Source organism: Aspergillus thermomutatus, assembly GCF_002237265.1.
Source record: "Aspergillus thermomutatus strain HMR AF 39 chromosome Unknown NODE_72, whole genome shotgun sequence".
Taxonomy (NCBI): Eukaryota; Fungi; Ascomycota; class Eurotiomycetes; order Eurotiales; family Aspergillaceae; genus Aspergillus; species Aspergillus thermomutatus.
Genome location: NW_020798121.1, coordinates 17,188 through 39,662, shown reverse-complemented (window position 1 = coordinate 39,662; position 22,475 = coordinate 17,188). Strand labels below are relative to the sequence as shown.

Sequence of the window (22,475 nt, the reverse complement as noted above, 5' to 3'; positions counted from 1 at the left end):
TGTCGAAAGCACCAAGTACTCCTTCAGAAATGGGGCTGTGGACTCTATCAACGTCCCACTGGTCTTCATGTTTTGATGGCGGATGGAATTCCGTGCCAGCATTTCTTCTAGTCATCTGTCGATACGGCGGGATCTTCTGTCGAGATGAAATGAGTGCTAACTTCCCTTAGATCTGCATCACAGGGTCACAATCAGCCAAACCCAGGCGCTTCGAATAACTTATATTCTTCCACTTTCTCATGGAATTCGCCCGATATCTCACCCACAGATCAGCGGAAAGGCCTTGGCAGTCACAGAAAGGCTACGGCGATCTTAGGGACTGACGATCCTGGCCCCCCACCAACGTCTAGCTCAAGCTCGAAACTATCACAGCTGAATCCCAACCAAATCGACTATTTCCAACAGAACCCTAATCCCTCGTGGCCATCCTCTCCTAAGATAGCGCCAATGGACGGCTCGGGCACATTTTTCCATGACTACTCCGAACATGAGGCATCCCCGGCATCTGCCACATTCCGTCCTGGCACCGGCCGGACCTTCGCCAGTGAACCCGTCGATCTAGACTACAACGGAGACCACCGGAGACCATCTGTAGCCAGCGCCACGACAATCAGCAGTCAGGGCTCGAAGTCTAGTACAGGGGGTCGATTCCGGAAGAAATTACAAGGTTTCTTTGGGGATGAATACCTCCCATCAGGCGAATCGAAGCAGGAGCCCGAACAAGATACTCGATCGTTGAGCAGCAGACCAGGCTCTATTGCCCAGTTTAAAGCCCGTGAAAGAGCCAATTCTGATGGCGCACGAAACTTTCCAGAAAGATCCCAGGATGATACTTCCTCACGACATCCTTCAAGACCGCGAACTCCCCTACCGTCCAGTGAGATTACTCCATGGCTGTATCAAAGCTTCAATGTAAGTGCACGACCGAAATTCCGTTGCCCACATTCGAATCCGTCTTCACATTTCGTCGGTGTCTGCTTTTGAAGGATTGCAATTTCTTATTTTGTGACTATATCTAGGACATTCCTCAGTTTGGAGAGGCTCCTGTTCGAGAAGCCCCCATCGCACCTGAAGGTCATCGCGTTGCTGGCCAAACTGCTATGAACCCAGGTGCGCCAAGAGAGGCTCGGAGACACTACAGCAGCCACCGTCATTCCCGAAGCAAGGAAGAAAAGCCAACTGTTGCGGGCGATCTTGCTGGTTATCCAGCTCGTCCAGCAACAGGACGTGATGATTCTTATCTTGGATTGCGCCCCTTCAGAGAACATAGCCTGAATGCCTCAACAGCGATGAGCTCAACTACCACCCTCGGCGGTCGCTCCACTAGCCCCACGCCGAGCATACAGAGCGCTTATTCCCGGGAACAAAGCCAGAACTCCCCCGGAGCGCCCTCCAACAAGCGATCGATTTTGGATAAAATTCGACGTACCAAAGCACATGGTCCCTTGAAGCATTTCCCCGGGTCCAAAACCGCGCAGGATGCATCGAAGTCCTCATCGAAGCTCGCGCGGAGGGAGGCTTCCCCGCGACGAGGCCGGCAAGGCAGTCTCGAAGGCGGCACTTCTATCAGAAACCTTGATCTAGGCGACCACGAGCGTCGAAAGGACGGGAAAGGCCTGGTTATGGGCTCCACAAAATTACGGAACCGGCGCGGCGTTGGCAATGAAGTACCTCCTGGAAGGGACGTCAAACTTCCAGAGGAGCCTGGTGTTTGGAGGCTTGATACAGATCTTTCACACATGGAGGGCATTGTTAGCCAGCAAGCTCTCCCTTCTCCAAGCGACAAAGGCAGAACCCTCGATGGTGTCCCAACGCAGCATGAGGAAGGGAAGAAGCCGGACGGCTTACCTCCGGGTCACTGGGATGCTCCGGAAAGCTGGCAGGTGAAGAAACATGGGGAGGATCTCGCTGCGCGGCTTCCAAATGTGGCAAGTGATTCCACGGGTATTGCACGTGAACCGGATGGCATTTCATACTTCATCCGGGTCTTCCGCATCGATTCCACGTTTGCTACACTTTCAGCTGGTCTGAACGCCACCGTTGCAGACATCCTCCTTATGCTTGGCCGAAAGTCTTTCCTTCAAGACCATTTGAACAACTATGAGATTGTCATGAGGAAAAATGATCTTTCTAGACAGCTTGATCACTCAGAGCGACCCATCCTTATGCAGAAGCGATTGCTGGAACAAGTCGGCTACACTGCGAAGGACAGAATCGAAGAGATTGGTCGGGAAGACCATAGTTATATCTGCCGCTTCATATTCCTTCCAACAAAACTCAGTGGCTACAGCAGCCTTGATGGCGATCCTGGATTCAGCAAAATGCAGAAGTTCAGTCATGTTGATCTTCAGGGTCGGAGTCTCGTCACCATCCCGATCACGCTTTATAAGAAGGCCTCCGAGATTATCTCACTAAATCTGTCTAGGAATCTGTCCCTGGATGTCCCCAAAGATTTCATCCAGGGCTGTATCAATTTACGGGAGATCAAATTCATTGGCAATGAAGCTCTGCGTTTGCCAGCTAGTTTTAGCCTTGCAAGTCGATTGACTTACTTGGACGTGTCCAACAATCTCTTGGAGGAGCTTGGCCATGTCCATCTTGACAGGTTGCATGGTCTCGTCAGTATCAAAATGGCCAACAACAAGCTATCAGAGCTACCGAGTTACTTTGGAAATTTCCAGTATCTCAGGAGTCTCAATATCTCGTCCAACAACTTCCGTGTCTTTCCTTCTTTCCTCTGCAATTTGAAGAGCCTGGTGGATCTTGATATCAGTTTTAACAATATCGCTGAGCTGCCAAATATTGGAAAACTGGCGACACTGGAACGAATCTGGATGACGAATAATATCCTGAGCGGGCCATTGGACGAGACATTCAAGGACCTCATTAACCTGAGGGAGATTGATGCGCGCTTTAATGCCATTACCAACATAGACATTCTGGCGCAACTCCCTCGACTGGAGCAACTGCTGATTGGACATAATGCAGTCTCGAAATTCAGAGGGTCATTCCCAAAACTGCGGACCTTGCTCCTCGACCATTGCCCAATGACGCAGTTTGACATTGACGCACCAGTGCCGACGCTGACCTCTCTCAACATAGCCTCTGCCAAGCTTGTGCAGTTCCGGGATTCGTTGTTTGAGAACCTACCCAACTTGACCAAACTGATTCTTGATAAGAATCATTTTGTTTCGATGTCAACACATATTGGAAAACTTCGTCGGCTGGAGCACTTCAGCATGATCAAAAATCCCCTGGCTGCGCTACCCGCGACCATCGGATGCCTGACCGAGCTTAAATATCTCAACCTCAGGGAATGCAATTTGAGAAGGCTCCCTGCCGAAATTTGGCATTGTGTGAGACTGGAGACTCTCAACGTGTCATCAAACGTGCTGGACAGTTTCCCCAAACACGGCAGTCCTCCACCTCAGCCACCTAGCGACACGGGAACTACACCTGCAGCAACTCCAGGGGGAGCCACTACACCAAGTTATGAAGATCTCGGTCCCGTTCAGGAGCAAGATGGACTAGAAACACGTCGACCCAGCCAGACGTCAGGCGGCTTTTTCAGCTCGGGAAGCTCACCAAATGGTGGGACTTATCGCAAACCGTCCATTGCCTCGTCTCTTGGCCAAGGCGGGAGAAAAGTATCAGCAGCTTCTCGATCGGGCACCGAAGGAAGCCCTTCTTCCAGGAAAGATTCGAACTTCTCTCAACACGTGGCGACGACGTTTGCCGGCTCGCTACGAAATTTATATCTTGCAGACAATCGGCTAGAAGACGATATTTTCCGCGAGCTGTCCTTGATTCCAGAGTTACGCGTTGTTAATCTGTCGTACAATGAATTGACCGAACTTCCGCAGGGCTTGCTCAAGCGCTGGCCATTCCTGACTGAGTTGTACCTCTCAGGCAATGAGCTGACCTCGCTTCCTTCCGATGATCTCGAGGAAGGAAGTAACCTCAAAGTTCTGAACCTGAATGCAAATCGATTTCAGGTTCTACCAGCAGAACTCTGCAAGGTCAGCAAACTCGCAATCTTGGACGTTGGAAGCAATGCTTTGAAATATAATGTGTCCAACTGGCCTTACGATTGGAACTGGAACTGGAATCGAAATTTGAAATATCTCAATTTCTCTGGGAACAAACGCTTGGAGATCAAACCAAACATCACCTCGGCGGGACCGACCACCGCCAACGGAACCGACTTGACTGATTTCAACTCCCTTACCCATCTCCGGGTCCTCGGTTTGATGGATGTCACTCTCACCACACCTACCATTCCTGAGGAGAACGAAGATCGGCGTGTCAGAACGTCTGCTTCACTTGCTGGGTCTCTGGCATATGGCATGGCTGATTTCTTGGGTAAAAGCGAGCATCTGTCCATCATCGATATGATCGTCCCACGTTTGAAGCCGGACAATGTGGAAACGCTTGTAGGGTTGTTTGACGGCCAAGCTCAGTCAACAGGGGGCTCTAGGATTGCCAAGTTTCTGCATGAGAATTTCACCTCAACCTTCTCTTCAGAGCTCAAGAAATTACGAGTGGACGAACAAGAAACACCGCTTGATGCGCTACGGCGGACATTCTTGGCGTTGAACAAGAACATGGCTGCAGCAGCCTACAAGTCGATTGACGACCGTAGTGTTCGACAATTTCACAGAGGATCCCCTGCTACGAAACTCCTCAATCAAGACGACATACGGTCTGGGGGTGTCGCAACTGTGTTGTATCTGAATAACATGGATCTATATGTCGCCAACGTTGGTGACGCGCAGGCAATCCTTGTGAAGTCAGACGGGACGCTGAAGTGTCTGACCAAGAATCATGATCCCGCGGAGCCCCATGAGCGGACAAGAATCCGGGCCGCTGGAGGATTTGTCTCTCGCAACGGAAGATTGAACGACATTCTTCACGTGTCAAGAGCCTTTGGCCATTTTCAGCTGATGCCCGCAGTCGTTGCAGCGCCCCACACCATGCACGTCAACTTGACTGAACAGGACGAGATGATCATCCTGGCATCGAAGGAATTGTGGGACTATGTGACGCCAGATGTAGTCGTCGATGTCACCAGAGCGGAGCGCAGAGACCTCATGATCGCTGCTCAGAAAATCCGGGACCTGGCGATATCCTTTGGTGCTAACAATAAACTCATGGTGATGATTCTCGGTGTGAGTGACCTAAAGAAGCGGGAGAAGTTCAAGTTTCGTGGAACAAGTCTCTCGATGGGGCCTCCTGCTTTTCCCGAGGAACAGATCATCCCCAGCACGAAGCGTACCAAGAAACCTCGTGACATGCCCGGCGATTCGAGACTCGCCCGCTTCAATTACGTGGATGCCCCTATTGGAGAATTGGCCATCATCTTCACAGATATCAAGAAGTCAACGAGTCTGTGGGAGACATGTCCCGACGCGATGCGTTCAGCGATTCAGATACATAACGACATCCTTCGTCGACAACTCGGGATTATTGGTGGCTATGAGGTCAAGACCGAAGGTGACGCTTTTATGGTCGCCTTTTCCACCACCACAGCAGCCCTGCTCTGGTGCTTCAACTGCCAAACCCAGCTTTTGGAGGCCGAATGGCCCACCGAAATCCTCGAACAGCCACAGTGTCAGGTCCAGTACGATATGGAGAACAACATCATCTTCAGGGGTTTGTCTGTCCGCATGGGTATACATTGGGGAGAGCCTGTCTGCGAGAAAGATCCTGTCACCAACCGCATGGATTATTTCGGACCCATGGTCAACCGTGCGTCACGTATCTCAGCAGTCGCCGACGGTGGTCAGATCTTCGTCTCGTCCGACTTCATGAGTGATATTCAGCGCAACCTTGAAGTGTACGCCGACAGTGAACGAGCTGCTTCTACTGGCTCGGAGGAAAGCTACGCCGTCGATAGTTTGGGGTATAACATTCGTCGTGAACTTCAGCAGCTCAACAGCCAAGGATTCGTCATCAAAGATCAGGGTGAACGGAAGTTGAAGGGCCTGGAGAATCCGGAGCCACTGTACCTCATCTACCCTCACTCGCTTTCCGGGCGATTGACCACGCTGGAACAGGTGGAATCGAGAGAGAACGGTCCCACGACCATAAGTAAACACTCCCAGCTCGAAATTCAGACGGATCTCATATGGCGCCTATGGGAGATCACTCTTCGCTTGGAAAGATTATGCGGTGCGCTGGAGAATCCAGGTGAAGCGCAGTTGAAGGAGCCGAACTCGGCTTTGTTCAACTTGGTCAAGAATCATGGTGGCGAGCTTGCCGATTCGACGGTGGTGAATTTAGTCGCACATCAGGTGACTCGCATCGAGGTTAGTGCGCAATTTTGATCTCTCTAGCTTTACTTTTTCTCAAATCTGACGTCTTATGCCTCTTACAGATGACAATTACTACTCTGTCAGTGCGATACATGCTGAGGCCCTTCAAACCTGGTGACAAACTAAGTGACCACGCCGTGCCTATTGGTGAGGTGATGCAACAACTACAAACCCAACTTGCCGAATACAGAGCGCTCAAGGAACAACTGGCCGTCAGTGCTGCGGGCATCACTGGCGCCTCATCCAGCTCTACAGGAGCCGAAGGTCAGGAGACTGGCGACAGTAATCCCAGCTCCGCATCTTCATCCTTCCTCCAACTCGCTCCGTCATCGGAGTAGCGCTATCTTACATGATCTCAACGTGGAACGTTCTTTTGGACATTTATCGCATAACTGTTCATATAACTGCTTAATTCTCTTGTCGCTGTATCCAATCTTGTTCTATATTCATTCATTACATATGAGGGGCGTCTACTGGGATGGTCGTTTCTGAAGGACTTCGAAGCATTGGTAGGGTGCTGAGGTGGTATTGGTCTTTGGCTGTTTCCTGTCGACTACTATTGCATTGACCGTACTAGCCTGCTTGACTGAATCTATTTCTACATCTAATCATCTCACTCACTGCAACGATGGGAATGACCTGCCATCAATATGATCTCCTGGCCTGTCAGCAGGTGATTTGTCCACGACCGGCTCAAATCATGTGACTGTTATGGCTGTTGTGATGAGGCGCGGCTAAACAAACACGTGATTTTGCCTGCTTGTTTATTGTCATTTGATTGGGTTGAGGCCAGTTTGTTCACTCCCATAGCCCGTCATCGGCCACTGCACGCGTTCTCCTTTCGTCATCATAGCAGGCTTCTTCATCTTCGATTCAGCACACATCCATCAACATCGAAGTAATTTTGAGCCCCTGTATAATTCTCATCTTTTGATCTGTGAGACCAACGTGTAAAGGGGACACTCTGAGCACGACCCTTATTTGAATGATCGATTGGTCATTCCTTAGGCCCCGCTTGGTTGCCCTGGATACCAATTTTCACAGCATTATCTTCATTGAATGCTCGAGGTTTTTTGACGAATAAAAACAAAGTGCAGTCAAAAAAAATCTCGACTCAGGGATACAATACGCATTTTTTGAGCTCCCATCAGGCGCGTTTGATCCCGATACTGGGGGTCTTCAGCCGTGCACGGCATTGTTTGATTTCCCCGTTCACTCAGCTCTTGTTTTGCTAGCAGTCGATTGCAAGCGTCGCACTACCATGGCGGACGGACTGGATTATCTGTCGCCAGACTTCGACCTTAATACACTCACCGTCCCTCGCCTCCGCTCCATCCTTGTCAGTCATGATGTCTCGTATCCGGCTTCGGCGAAAAAGGCGCAGCTCATCCGCATCCTGGAGGAAGAAGTTCTGCCTCAAGCAAAAAAGCTCCTGCGAGACCGCGAGAGGGTGAAGAGAACGAGCGCAGGTATCACAGATATGCCTAGTCGTGCGACATCGGTGGCTAGTGATTATGATGGACAGCGGGAAACTGTTGATAGGGAGTCTATGCCTCCACCGCCGACACCGTCTACTGTCTCGACTGCGACGGGAACAAGAAGAGGCCGGTCGAGAAAGAGCACGAGGGCGTCGACAGCCGATACTGAGGAGAGAAATGTGCCGAGCACACCGTCGACGGCCACGAGGAGGAAGGTACCCAAGTCGGAGATGAAGCACGCGCGCGCTTCGGACATAGACTTGCATGATGGCCCCGCGACGCCTGTTGCTGCGGACATGGTCTCTCCACGCAAATCCACGGCTAGGAAATTACGGAATAGTGAAGTTGCTCCTTCAATCGAGCCCGAGCCTCACACTGTCTACGTCAAAACAGAACCAAAGGAGGACAGTGTCTTCACCGATGACAATCCATTTCAGAGTGGCAGTTCTCCTGCACCCTGGGACAACAAGGGCTCAAGAAGCATGAGTCGTGATGTCAAACGAAAGACAAGTTCACGGCTTTCCACTGGCAGCCCTGGTTTGAGCCACGGACTGAGACCACGAAGGTCTGAGACGCCTCACGATCTCGATGATGATATTTCTACAACGCCTACAAGATCTCCCTTGGGATCTCCAGTCACTAATTCCAGGTCACCGAGGGAGGAAGTTGCAATGGACGATGATGAGGGTGAAAGTGAGCTCAGTGCTGGCGAAGAATTTACGCCCGATGAGCAATTGGCCTTGGAAAGACAACAAGCGGAGTTGATGTATCCAACCGCTCCACGGATCCGACGCCGAGCTGCCAAGCAGAGTACCGCAAGCAAAGCTGCTCCGTGGATCCTCATTGTCTCTTTGCTTTTGGGTTTTGGTGGTTGGTGGCGCAAGGAGAAGATTGAAATCGGATACTGCGGTCTCGGAAAACCTACTTGGTCCCTGGCAGAAACCAGGGTGCCCGAATGGGCCAGTGTGTTGGAGCCGCAGTGTGAGCCCTGCCCTCCACATGCGTTCTGCTACCCGAACTTCGAGGCGCGCTGTGAGCATGACTTCATTCTGAAACCGCATCCTCTGTCGCTTGGAGGTCTGGTTCCTCTGCCCCCCACGTGCGAACCAGACAGTGAAAAAGCTCGTCGTGTGAAAGCGGTCGCGGACAAGGCTATTGAAGAGCTCCGTGATCGACGAGCTAAATTTGAATGTGGAGAGCGTCTAGAGGACGGGAAAGAAGTGACTTCCCCGGAAATGACTGAACCGGATTTGAAACAGGCGATTGCACAGAAACGCCGTAGAGGCATGAGTGATACTGAATTCGACGAGCTTTGGAAAGGAGCGCTCGGTGAAATTGTTGCAAAGGATGAAGTTGTTACCAAAACAAAACAGTAAGTTGCCTATGGGATGTTTCTCTCCTCGATATCATGTTTTCTTCCTTTTTCTGGGTGTCTCGTCGTGCCCAGCCTAGCATGTATGCTAGTCTTTCATATGATCACGGTTCTGACCTGTATACCGGAACTAACAGAGGCCACAACGCAATCACAGACCCTCCGCTGTCCTTGTTCTCACATCTACCTCAATCGCACGACTCCCCCTCGCATGCGCCTTCCGCCGTCACATCCGACTTTCTCTCCTCGCATATCGACTCCCTCTTTCAATTTTGATTATTACTATTCTGGGTTTGGTTCGCGCTCGTGCAAAAGTTCTTGCTCGACGATCCGATCTGGCTCGTGTCCCGGAGCTGGTAGCAACCACGCTAGACCGCCTAGCGACACAAGCAGCGCTACATGCTCGCGGTGACGCGAGGGAACCGTATATTCCCATTGGCCAGTTGCGTGACGACGTTCTACGTTCTGAGCTTCAGGGTAAGCGACGTGAAGAGCTCTGGAAGCGTGTTCGCAGCGTGGTCGAGGAGAATGCCAATATTCGCGCTGCGGTCCGCGAGGGCCGTGGTGGAGATGTTGCGCGGGTCTGGGAATGGATTGGGGGTATTGGCGGCGTTCAAGGCAATGCTCTCGAGAGCAGCGTTACCAGACGACGCGAGAGTAACCACCAACTGCCCTACTCGTCTCCATCGAGCGAGGGAAACCGTCCTTCTGCCGATCAACATCAATTGACGCCCCGAGGCCCGGGGGAGCTTCGTCGTTGGGATGAAGGTAGACCCGTCTATTAAGGGAGCATATGGATCTTTGAACTTGAACTACAGGTATTCTGGTTCATTTTGGGTATTTTTATTGGACTTTACATGTACAATTGAGTTTTATGATTCCCCTGCCAATATTATCAATACGTCCTACTGTGTATAACCTGTTGATCTTTGGTTTCTTGGCGTTTTCTCATTTCTTTCTCGAATCAGGTACCTGGCCGGATGTAGTACATCCATCTACCAGGAGCTCAGGGGTTCCTACACCCTTGCTTGACTTCGCATATGTGATCTGATCTGCCATCGGATGTCGGTCGTCCTGGTACTCGAATCTGAACCTCAGTTGTTGATTTAAAAACCCGACTGGTGGTGTGCAACAGTGCAAGAGCCACGCCCCGTCCAGAACGACAGCCCACATATCCATGGAGTGGTCAATCCATTCGATCAGATCGCTTGTTAGGTTCTCATTTGTCAGATCTTCATTCGAGCTAACAGCCACGAAAATTGTGGCTGCAGAACTCACCGATCATTCGTCTGATTTCCCCTGACCAGTTTTTAGACCTGGCTTTGCAGCCAGCGATTCCATATCGAGACATCGAGGCCGATTCCAGAGTCTGAAGACTCCGTGGTCTGGCGTGATGGTCTCTCCTCTGTTTTCTCGTGGAAGTGACGTGGAGACACAAACTGGCAAATTTGCCACCAAAGAGTTCTACCAGACCTACCAGTCCACCGAGGATTCTCTCCGTCGCCACTCCTGGGCAACCGAAACGTGCGTGTCCCAGCAAGGTGAACAACAGTGGGATGAGGTTGATCACCGCCTCGTCGATTCCATTATTGAACGATTGTGCCCATCATTCAGCATCCGTTGGGAAGGTGGGGGATTTTGCCACAGCCCACAGGCGCAAGGAGGGGTCGAAGTCTCGAAGGTCGATTTCAATACCATGTCGCCCGGGCTGCCGATTCTCGCTTCGATCGAAGATACCTATCTATTCCAGACAGGCACATCGGATTGGGCAATAGACTAGATCATAGATAAATGATCTCTTTGAAGGCGTCGTTAGCCACGGGTCCGCAAGCCGCCAACCAGAGATTAGACAGGTCCAATGAGGCTAGTTTGCCACGTTGAAGTATAGATGGATGCCCCCCAGTACCACTAACAACTGTTTTTGTTTGGATCAACAGCTGTCAGGGTTTCTCGGGTCCTTGGCGGCATTGATCATCCCTTCCTGACCCCATCCTAGAGGAGATGGAGATACTAGAATTATTATGGAATTTCCGCTTTTCCGGACCATAGCGTGTTTTCAAGACTCGACTACCAGGGCCATTCGTCGGTTCACACTATTCGGGTGATACAAATCGTAGGCTTGTACTTTGCCTATCGAACTCGATATCGATTGTTAGTAGGTGGTATTCGTTCTTGCATTATTGTAGCGGTAGCGCTACCAGCCTCGGGTACAACAAGGGAGAAGTTGACGATGTCAGAATACAAGGTCCAGGAAATGTCACGATCACCGGTATTGGGGCATGGCTGTGCTTGTACGGACGTACTCTGTAGAATCTTGTAGAATTGTTGATGGGGTCAGGATGCGTAGGTGGCTTTTCCAGAGTTAAGGTAGATATCTAATGAGTGGCGTCTAAGGCCACAAGGCTTCAAGGCAGAAAAGCGGTAGGCCGGTGCCCACGAATCACGTGAAATTTCGTTAATCGAGTCAAATGAACGAGTGAACTACGTCAGCATCAACCAGCCAACATCAGCATGGCGCATTTCGGCTTCTCGAATCCAGCATCCAGACCACCATCGTTACAGAGAGTGCCTTGGTTATCTACCATGGTTGGTGGTTCTGATTGCGTGAGATGAGATTTGTGGTTCGTCTTCATCCCGTTAAGCTCGTGTGAGGAATGCGGACGGGAGCGGCGCATATCTACCTAGGTAACTGGCGATCCAATATGCAACATAAGCAGAAAACCCTTGCTGATCAAGACGGTAGTCCTCGCATCTGGCGGGGCTCGCAATGTTGTTGTTTTTGATGTTGCTCTGCAAAAGGCCTTTTCAGACCGAAGAAAGCCGTGCCCCGTTCAACTGAAACCACCCGTCTCGCGATTTATCTCTTTTGGCACCCTATCACAGCCGACGGATGTTATTTCCGGGAAGGGGAAGTTACGGGATTTCCAGAAAATCTACACCCCACAACATCAATAGTGCAATATTTGCTGCGACAACCAGAGTAGACGATCCGAAATGGAATGCAGAGAGGCCTGCGTGGATAATCGATCTAAATTCGCATTCCTCAGAAGTCCCTCGGCACGGACGCGAAGAGAGATTCCTGGGCTTCGAACAATGCACGAAGACGATTCGAGCAAAATACCAGCGGATTCAGGGGTGAGGGATGAGGAGGGTGAGGGTTGCAAATATGTACGCTTTTGAGTTCAGGACCCTGGCGCTCGGATTCATCTTTACCACGATTGCTCCATCCAGAAGTGCAGATGCAGAATCGCCCTTAACTCGAAGTACATATCTACTTGCCTATCAGAGTCAGACACCGTCGATGCTCCGCTTCGGAGCAATTACTGAGACTCCTGGTCATTGGTTCTGCCAAGCTGAATGCGCCATTGGCGCTTTTCAAGTATTCTCATTGACGGACGGGCTTGCGCCATTAGATCTGGGACTAGTAGTACTAGTTCTTTAAACCTGCTCGCTCCAAGAGGAAGAGGCTTAGAGAAGCACTACTACAGACTATGACAACTGTCTCCAGATTCACTTTTCTTTCTCTCCAGCCTATCTAGAAGATAAGATCTTCGACGCGAGGGCGGGTTAGGCACGATTGCTTGAGGGCCCCCCTTCCACTTACCAGTCACCACCATCCAACCCTCGTCCACCCCTCGAGTCTTTCGCTTTAGCCATTCTCTCTAGCTTAACCTTTACCTTCATTAGGCTCTAAAACTAAAGGTCACTCATTACTCAACCTCCTGGAAGGGTCGGAGACTCGGAAGGATCCATGGAAAGTGGGAACGGCCCGTGGATGAGGCAAAGTGTCACACTCACAATTCCATTTAAAAGCATCATCATTTTTTTATTTCTTTTTCTTTCCCGCCTCTCTTAAGCTTTTCGATTTCGACCCCTTTTCTTTTCATTTTCTCGTGACACATTGTTGATGACCAGCCCCGGAAACTGGACCTGAATAATCTGCACTTCTGCCCACTTACCCACTCACCCACATACTTCTACTGGCCCTTGGACTTCACTCATTTTCCGCGGCGATCTCTCAGTGCTTCGCCAATTGCCAGTGAGACTCAGAATCACCGTCCCAGTTTGCTTGAGCATTAAGCACCGTCGAATCCCAAACCCCGGCTTAGCGCTCCAGGTGACTTACCTTTCCTCAAATGCTCTTCTGATTGAGCATGTATGTCCCTCTGAGCATCTGAGGTTTGGTGCACCCTCTCGGAGAGGAGTATGTTCAAGAAACTCATCGCACAGAGTCTAGTCTGGTCTTTCTTCCTTGAGTTCTCCTCCGGTCCCTTGTTTTTTCATATCTCTTTCCCTCGGGGTCTCTTTGAACATCTCATTTTGTCCGGACCATGTCTCACCAAGGGCCTCCTAGGCCTTTTCGCCATATCGCTCCAAGGACCTTGCTAGATACTCCAACAGCGAGACCTGTCGCTGAGGAGAGTAAGATCCGGAGAGCATCAACAGCTTGCGCAGAGTGCAAACGACGTCGGACTAAGGTACCTTCCCCTTACCAAGCTTGACCCTCTTTCTCCGTGGATCTCCCGGTGTGAGTGAACGCGGCAACTTGACCCTGCCAATCATCGTCCATCGCCTCAACTGTCTCCCGCTCTTTCTCCCCCTTCTTTATGTCTCGCTTCTATATACACCATTCTGACAAGCTCCTTTCTCTTCTCCATTAAAGTGTAGTGCAAAATTGACCGGCGCCCCTTGTTCCGTATGCGCGCTCCACCACCGAGATTGCATCATCGACAAGGATGCCGACAAACGTCGTAAGGTTGCGCAAAAACGTCTCGAGGAGGATTTGACATACTATCGCGAATTTGTGGAGCAGCTGCTAGAGGCCCTTCGGCACGGCAAGCGTGCATGCATCGACGCCATCATCAACGTCATCCGGTCGGGAGCCACGCTGGAGGAGATACGCTTGGTCGTCGCCCAATCACTGGGTCATACGAACGAGGTCGATGGCCTTGAGAATACGGTTCCCGATCTCAAACAGCCGGATGGCGTATCTGTGAAATCGTCTCCCGATGCTGGGCTGAGCGCGATTTTGAATAATGATTCATGATCTCGAAATCAGGTCAGGTCGGTGGGCCGTTCGCGATGATGGTCTCCCTTTCTGCAGATGCCATCGACTTGTAGCATTGTTCCCACCATCGTGCCAATGCTTTGCAAGATTATTGTTCTTTCTCGGGGCCATGCTAGCGTGACGGCAGAGGGAGCTCATCGTAGGCCGCATCCTTGTATCGCACAAGAAGAGGGTAACTACGTGACCATTAGCCGTTTACACGTCCTTTGACACGCCTTCAGTCTCAAGCCGGGACAGGATTACCATCGGCTAAGACTGCCAACAAGTGGCTTCATCGACCTGTCTTCATTCTTGTCTTTCCTTTTCTTGCACTACCTTTTCCTGCTCCCAATCGATTCATGAATTACCATACTACCTGGCCCCTTCAGTACCCGTCTCCCCCAACATGACCTTCTTTCCACCCGCGTCAATCTCCAACCAACTGGAAGCGGTGGAACGTATTTGTCCTTGCCTGACCCCATCGACCGCAGAGTTGCAGCAGCGAAGGATGCATATTGATCAAACATTGATTTTGGTCCAACCGCGCAAGTTGACATCTGCCGCCGCGAAGGGAGTTCTTCTGTCTTATTGGTATGATATCAGGTGGTTGGTCGCACGACTGGCTCAAGAAGGATGGTTCTGCATAGCCATCGTTCATGTAGACTGTCGTCTAAATTCCAGCTGCATGCTGCATCTCAGCAAATGTTGACAGCTCACAAGGTGCAGGCTGGTTAGTATCAATGAGCGGAAGTGTGTTCGAATTGTCTGGCAGGTTGTCCCCGTGCTCAAACACCAATCTTTCCCCAGATCGGTCGCCAGTGTATGCTTTTGGTCAATGGTTGGGCATCGCCAACTCCGCGGCAGCTGAATTCATTGCTTGACAGTCTCGAGACTGCAAAGAAGTTCTATCAGGGCCACCGCTCGCCTACGAAACCGTTTATTCATAGTCTTTTCTCCTCGCCGTACGGGGTATACGTTGTGAATGAGTAGTCCGAGACGATGTGGGCGATCTCCATGCTTTGGTGCCCTTCTGATGATGGATTATATACGAAGCGGTCGTCATTTCTTGATCCAGAATCGCTCAGGATCTCTCCTCTGGCTCTTATCTATTTGGTCAATCATTTTGGCATACACAGTCCCCCTTGTACTTTGTCTCATCGTCGTCCACTTGGTGCGATAATCTAGCCAATTAGCCAAGCTCATAGACTGGCACTTTGCTGTGAACTCCTATTTTCTGCCATCGATCTGTAGACTGTTGTTTCCCGTTCTTTGAAGCTGTAGTAGCTAGGGACTCGCCGCCATCTAAGCAGCACGTGATGGGATGTTCATTAGGAGACCTGGAGGCTTCTGTCGTCATGTCTGGAGCAGCTTGCATCGAGACATTCAGCGTGACTCCATAATCCCCCTTGTAATGACTACCCAACATCACAAGTTCTCGTTGAAGGGATGAGGTGGCAACTGTGGAGCACCACTGGGAGTCATGCTCCAAGTCTCCTCTCCAACCCCGCACGTCTCCAAAGTTCGGCCACAACACTAAGACTAAGAAGAGAAGATGACCTCTCCCGAAATTCGCTCGGAAAATTCTCCATCTTAGAGTCATACCTCCCCACTTCGAACGTCTGTCTTCTGATGCTTGTGCGATGGCAGCGGAAAAGGAAAAGAAGCAAGTAGGAACGGAAATCTCCACAACGCTGTCTCATGCCTAGAAAACGACCTGCCACGTCGTCTCGCCTTCCGAACCAATGGGGGCTACTCTTATGACGAGGGTCAATACTACACAGCTATCGCCCGGAAATGACAGCGCCGTCGGAATTAGCACAGACGGCCCGCACCTCGCTCGGCGGAAGCGAAAGGCATCTGACTCATCGTCGCCAGCAGCCAAGGGCCCTGTGCAACGGCAGAAGATTACACGGGCATGCGACTACTGCAAGGAGAAGAAGACACGGTGTACGGGGACGCTGCCGTGTGTGAGATGTGCCCGACTTTCGCTCCGCTGTGAGTACAATGCGGCGTACTCGAGGGGCCTGCCGCCGGATCCTTTGCCTGCGCCGCCGTCGTTGGTGAATTATGCGGATGAGGGTCATGCGCGGGGAGGTACTCGTCCTGCGCGGAGTTCGATCTCCCCGCGATCGTCGAGAGACTCGCCCAGGACTACGGTGGGGTTGCTCCCGCAGCCTTGTAAAGCTGGTTCTGAGGTGTCGCGGCGTGATTCGCCGGACCCAGTGGTCACGGACTTTGAGGGTAACTATCTCGGGCCGGCGTCCGGGGTCTCGTTCTTGAGTCGCGTCTGGAGTCGCCTTCATCAGGATGAGTCGTCGGCTATCCCTGACGAACTGCAGGATGAATCTGTCTCCAGGAATACATCCGTTTTCAAGTTCGGGGATAAGCCTTACTCGAACTACCAGGAGGCTGGCTTCACGCTACCCCCTTTCGAAAAAGCTCTGGAGCTTGTGGGCATCTACTTTGACTTCTCGATGGTGACTTACCGTTTCTTGCACAGAGGTAGTGTGGAGGAATGGCTCAAGCAGGTTTATGAAGACAATGTCTCTTTCGCGAACCCACCGACCGGCATTATGGTAGCCCGGACTGCCATCGTACTTATGGTCTTCGCTGTAGGTACTCTGTATGAGGAGCAGAGGCCTGGTGATCCAGGCGAATTTTGCAATGAAAGGTGAGCATCTACACACTCACTTTCTCTTTCTCATCTTCAAACACTCAGAGATTACAGCGAACGATGGTATGCGGCGTCTAGATGGGCATCTTCTATGGAATCCGGACCCCCTCGATTAGAGACCGTCCAAGCACGACTAGGCCAATGTCTCTATTTGCTTTCATCATCGCGGGCCAATGAATGCTGGTATACCTTCGGCACGGCTCTCCAGCTAGTGACGGCTCTCGGATTGCATCGAAGATGGCCCGCGAAGATGTCGAAGCACGGCAACTCTTATCTTGAGCAACAACTCCGCAAGCGGATTTTTTGGAGCGCTTATACGCTGGACAAGTACCTCAACGTCATGTTTGGGAGACCGCGGTTGCTGCATGACGAAGATACCGATCAAGAATTTCCGGATGAGGTCAATGACGAAGATATGTTGCAGGAGGATCCGCGGCGCCGGACCGGTTCACCAGATTGCTTGATGATTGCGTCCGTGCTTCACTACAGGTTTGTCGATTCAATTTCGTTTTTGTGCCATCCCTGCATGCAACCGAAGCTAAGTCTTCAACTTGGCAGGCTTGGGCGTATACTGGGTGAAATCTCTCGACAGCTTTACACTATCAACCCTTATACTCGAGACTCGCCTCTTGAGACTGCCGCTCGCCTTGCCTCGGAACTCGAGAAATGGAAAGAGACTGCGCCACCCTTGTTCAACAGTGTCCGAGCGACGAGTCTGATCCCGCCACTTTGCAGACAGAGTCAGGTTTTGCAGCTTGCGTATTCACACGCGATGATCCATGCGACCCGGTCATTTCTGTTGAATGATTTTACGGATCTCAGTCGTCGACCATCGGTTCCGCATCCGATGGTCTCGAGCCACGTGCGCAAATGTATAGACGCTGCGGAAGACGTGATGAAATTAGTGGATAGCCTGGCCAAGCAGGCTGTCTTGATCCAGTCATTCTGGTTTACGCACTATGTGTGCTTCTGCGCCATCATCGTGGTCTATATCCACACCATTCAACAACATCGACTCGCCTCGGATCCTAACACGGCTTCCCCGAGGAGTGTAGAAGACAGCGGCTATCTTCACTCTCTCTTCAATCTTGCAGAGACTTGCCAACAACATCTGGCTGAGGCTACCCGCAAGAATTGCCCTAGCCGCCGCTATAGCATTATCCTGGAGGAGTTGAGAAGGGAAGTACATCGGCAGATTGGATCACCTATTCAGCCTGAAACTCTGGAAAACTCTTATGAAAATCTCCGCAGCAATTCCATACGAGATAAAGAGACTCTCATGGCGGGTCAAGGGCATGCAGATCCGGTGCATGTCGAGCAACCGACCTCCATGTTTACCAACGCGACGATCCACCAGCCCGCACCTGGCGGTATCCAACCGCCGGATTTCCTAGAAGGGCCCTTCGGGGCTTCTGAGGACTTCGGTATTGTTGATAATCTTGAGGGCTCGATCTGGTGGGCTCAGCTCGATTCCTGGGTAAGTAGATGTCCACTCCAGCTGCTGGCAGTTTCCGTCGACATGCTTACTGGTCTTCATTCAGGCGTTCTCGAGTCTTCCGAATGATCCTTCTACGATGCCTTTCTGAGCTTGCTGTTCTGAATCTCCTTGTAATGGTCCTGCTTGTTATGCGATACTTTTATCTACTGTTTATGCAGAGACGATACAGAACATTTGCTCACTATGTTACTGATTGATAATGGATGTATGCGTGCTTCCTATTGCAGGGGAATACTTCTCAATGCATTCGACTCACTTTGGACATGAGCTTTGATCATTCTAGAGTCCGATACTTCTTGTCTGCAGACTAGGGAGCGTTTTGCAGCTCGAAGGATCTATTCCAGAGGCATTAGTAGTGAAGTTTGGTGGGCCGCTGACAAGGGTGAGCTGGCAGACAAACTGCTCGGTAGAATAAAAGCAAGCGATACACTGACAAGTCTTTTCTGATCAATTACCGGATATAGCAGTGCAATACCCAGCAACCTTGCAAACCGACGCTCAAATTTACTGGCTAAATAGGGCAGAGAGACCGCAATGGCTGTGGGCATAGCTTCATCTCCGCTCGGATTAATATCCGAGAGATTGCACCAACAATTTCCGCCCTCCACGACAGGAAGATCTGGATGCAAGCCTGCGACTGTCGGATTTGAAGATCATTCACAGATGTCATACGTGTGGGGATCAAGTCAAGATGGGTTTAAATATACTTGGTCCCCTTCACTTATACCAACTTGTTCGAAAGGACAACTCTCCGCATTCTGTTGGAGTCCTCGGTTCAATATCTACCGACCATGCTATCCTCGCCACTTGCCCCAATAACAACGCTTCCTGGAGGGCATGATCCGGAAAACAGGGCTCGTCCGGAAGTATACGACAGAGAGCCCTTGACAGTCGATGAGCTTGTCCGGCACCGCGCATCTTTACCACCATCGCAGCAACCGGTGATATCATACCCGCGGACTGGCATTGACTATGTGGACTACCCGCTGCATCAACTCGATGTCTTCGCGTTTCGAGTCGCCAAAGCCATTGCTGACCGGGCCCCCCCGCGGACGACTTCATCGGAAAAGCCAGCTGTCGTTGCGCTGCTGGGACCGTCTGATCTTAACTACCTGGTCATGCTTCTGGCTTTGACGAAGCTCGGCCATGCAGGTTTGCTCCTCTCGACGAGGATATCCGTCGATGCGTACGTGTCTCTGCTGGAAAAGACGCACGCGAAGCATATTTTCATCCACAGCTCCTTCAGGGAGACTGCTGCAGAGATCAAGCAGCGGATTCCGAACTTATTGGTCGATGAGATTCCGACGCAGGGGCACTATGATTACCCGATTACCGAAGTCGTCGATACGAATCTCATGCCGCATTTGGATCCTGAGGTTGAATCGAAGCATATCGCATGGATTATCCACTCGAGTGGCTCGACCGGGCTCCCCAAGCCTATTTTCCAGACCCAGAGCGCTGTCATCAGGAACTATGCAGGCAACATGAACATGACCGGGTTCATCACGCTGCCTTTGTACCATAATCATGGACTCAGCTGTCTGTTCCGCGCAGTGCACTCGTGCAAGTCCTTGCGTCTGTACAATGCGGAGTTGCCGCTCACGAAGCAGTATCTGTTGGATATTATGCGTTCGCACGAGTTTGAGATCTTCTACGGAGTCCCCTATGCACTGAAACTTCTCGCCGAATCTAAGGAAGGCATTGCTGTCCTGGCCAAGTTGAAAGCAGTCATGTTCGGGGGTTCTGCTTGTCCCGATTCGCTGGGAGATCTCCTTGTTGAGAACGGAGTCAATCTGATCAGTCACTATGGAACGTAAGTATTTCTGGGTGCCGGGATACAACTTGAAGCCACTCTGACGGATGCACAGGACTGAAACGGGCCAATTGATGACCTCTTTTCGACCACCCGAAGACAAAGGATGGGACTGGGTGCGGCCCTCAGAGCTGGTCAAGAAGTATCTGGCGTTCGAGGAGCGTTCTCCTGGGATTTTTGAGTTGATCGTGCTCGACGGCTGGCCTTCAAAGGTTCTGTCCAACCGACCGGATGGTTCTTACGCAACAAAGGACCTCTTCCTCAAACATCCCACGATAAAAGCGTACAAGTACTACGCTCGACTGGACGACACGATTGTCCTCGTCAATGGCGAAAAGGTCAATCCGCTGGACATGGAGGGTCGAGTCAGACAGCATGATGCGGTCTCTGAAGCCGTTGTCTTTGGAGCAGGAAAGGCTTGTATCGGACTGGTGGTCATTCGTGCGCCTGACACCGAAGCTGTAGCTGACGAGGAATTCATTGAAGGCATCTGGCCTGCCGTGGCACGGGCAAACGAGACAATGCCTGCGTTTGGCCAGCTTTCCAGGAACATGGTTCGAATACTCGCGTCCGATACGCAATACCCTCGGACGGATAAGGGGACGGTCATCAGGCAGGCTTTCTATCGGGCCTTCAGCAATGTGATTGAGGAGGCATACGAGGCAGAGGATGCCTCGACCGGGACATTGACTCTTTCAGAAGCCGAGTTGAAGGACTTTCTCAGAGAGCAGCTTCAGGGCTTGTTACCACTGAAAAACGGCCTGGCTTTGACCGACGACGCGGACTTCTTTGGCCTCGGGATGGATTCTTTGCAGGCTACGCAGTTGCGATCTGTTCTTATGAAGAAGCTAGACACAAAAGGGCAGAAGCTCGGATTGAACGTTGCGTTCGAGCATCCTACAATCAATGCATTGGCTCGTTTTCTGAATGGCTTAAGCTCTGGGGTCTCCGAAGGCATCGTACCTGTCGAGGAGCAAATGAGTGCCCTCATCTCAAAGTACAGCCAGTTCGAGCAGCATAGGCCTGTTCCGAATGGGTTGAGCGGAAGATATATTGTGAGTTTGTCATCTCGTCCATGGTAGCGTCACAGCTAACACTTCCAGGTTGTCACGGGCGCCACTGGATCCCTTGGAAGCCATGTTGCCGCGCATGTTTCCGCACTCGAAGACGTACAAAAGGTGTACTGCCTTGTCCGTGCCAGCTCAACAATTGAGGCTTACGACCGCCTGCTCAAATCGATGCGAGCCCGAAATGTCTACGCCGCCATGTCCGATATTGCTCGCAGCAAGCTCGTCGCTCTCCCATCTGATCTCTCGCAACCCACTCTGGGCCTCGAATCATCAACGTTCTACACCTTGACCTCGCAAATCACAGACGTCATCCACTGCGCCTGGTCCGTCAACTTCAACATGCAGCTAAGCAGCTTCGAAAGAGACAGCATCGGCGGCCTCAAGAACCTGATCGACCTATGCCTTCAAGCCCAGCGACCCACGCCCGCCACCTTCAACTTTTGCTCATCCGTCAGCGCCGCCGTCAACACAGAGGGCCCAAAAGTGCCCGAGGCCCTCCCCAAGAAACTCAGCTACGCCCAGGGCATGGGCTACGCGCAGTCCAAGCTCGTCGGCGAGCACATCTCCCTCCAGGCGGCGCAGCAGACCGGCCTCCGCGCGCGCGTCCTGCGCATCGGCCAGGTAATCGGCGACCAGCAGCACGGCATCTGGAACGCAACAGAGGCCATCCCCCTCATGCTGCAGTGCGCAAAGACCATCGGCGCCCTCCCGGCCCTCGACGAATCCCCGCTCTGGCTGCCCGTCGACACCGTCGCAGGCACCGTCGTCGACATCTCCCTCTCCCTCTCCGGCGACAATTCCGCGGTAGATCCCGGACAAGTCTTCAACATCGTCAGCCCCCATCCCTTCCACTGGACCCGGGATCTCCTGCCGTTCCTCCACGCCGCGGGCCTCGAGTTCGAGGCACTCGAGCAGCGCGCCTGGGTCGCTCGTTTGAGACGGTCGAACCCTGACCCGGCCGTCAACCCGCCCATCAAGCTTGTCGATTTCTTCGTGAGCAAGTATGACACTGACCGGCCTCGACGGTTGCTGAATTGGCACACGGAGAAGGCGAGGGAGGTCTCGCACACGTTGGCGGAGTCGAAGCCGTTGAGTCAGGAGCTTGTGGCGAAGATGGTGGAGTATTTCCGGAAGGAATGCTGGTGAGAAGGCAGGAGATTGTTTGGCGCTGACGGTAGAATATATCGAGTCGTTGTGATGCGTCTTGGC

General features: G+C 51.7%; 5 protein-coding genes across 5 annotated transcripts; all 5 read left to right on the top strand.

Annotated features, from left to right (window-relative positions):
- Positions 1-447: 447 nt before the first annotated feature.
- On the top strand, positions 448-6,652 carry acyA (adenylate cyclase acyA; the record flags this gene model as incomplete). The annotated part of the gene is made up of 3 exons (XM_026757992.1): positions 448-912; positions 1,020-6,308; positions 6,377-6,652. The coding sequence occupies 3 exons, from the start codon at positions 448-450 to the stop codon at positions 6,650-6,652; spliced, it is 6,030 nt and encodes a 2,009-aa protein (XP_026615208.1).
- A 923-nt stretch (positions 6,653-7,575) lies between these two features.
- On the top strand, positions 7,576-10,944 carry CDV56_103941 (putative sister chromatid separation protein (Src1); the record flags this gene model as incomplete). The annotated part of the gene is made up of 4 exons (XM_026757560.1): positions 7,576-9,164; positions 9,322-9,932; positions 9,983-10,001; positions 10,479-10,944. 4 exons carry the CDS (start codon positions 7,576-7,578, stop codon positions 10,942-10,944), a joined length of 2,685 nt encoding a protein of 894 aa, XP_026615207.1.
- Positions 10,945-13,495: 2,551 nt separating this feature from the next.
- On the top strand, positions 13,496-14,211 carry CDV56_103613 (Zn(II)2Cys6 transcription factor domain-containing protein; the record flags this gene model as incomplete). The annotated part of the gene is made up of 2 exons (XM_026757232.1): positions 13,496-13,642; positions 13,828-14,211. The coding sequence occupies 2 exons, from the start codon at positions 13,496-13,498 to the stop codon at positions 14,209-14,211; spliced, it is 531 nt and encodes a 176-aa protein (XP_026615206.1).
- A 1,742-nt stretch (positions 14,212-15,953) lies between these two features.
- On the top strand, positions 15,954-18,471 carry CDV56_103149 (Zn(II)2Cys6 transcription factor; the record flags this gene model as incomplete). Its single annotated transcript, XM_026756768.1, has 4 exons — positions 15,954-16,882; positions 16,940-17,374; positions 17,444-18,362; positions 18,427-18,471. The coding sequence occupies 4 exons, from the start codon at positions 15,954-15,956 to the stop codon at positions 18,469-18,471; spliced, it is 2,328 nt and encodes a 775-aa protein (XP_026615205.1).
- Positions 18,472-19,174: 703 nt separating this feature from the next.
- Positions 19,175-22,412, top strand: CDV56_102664 (putative NRPS-like enzyme; the record flags this gene model as incomplete). The annotated part of the gene is made up of 3 exons (XM_026756283.1): positions 19,175-20,196; positions 20,252-21,251; positions 21,300-22,412. The coding sequence occupies 3 exons, from the start codon at positions 19,175-19,177 to the stop codon at positions 22,410-22,412; spliced, it is 3,135 nt and encodes a 1,044-aa protein (XP_026615204.1).
- Between the last annotated feature and the right edge of the window lie 63 nt (positions 22,413-22,475).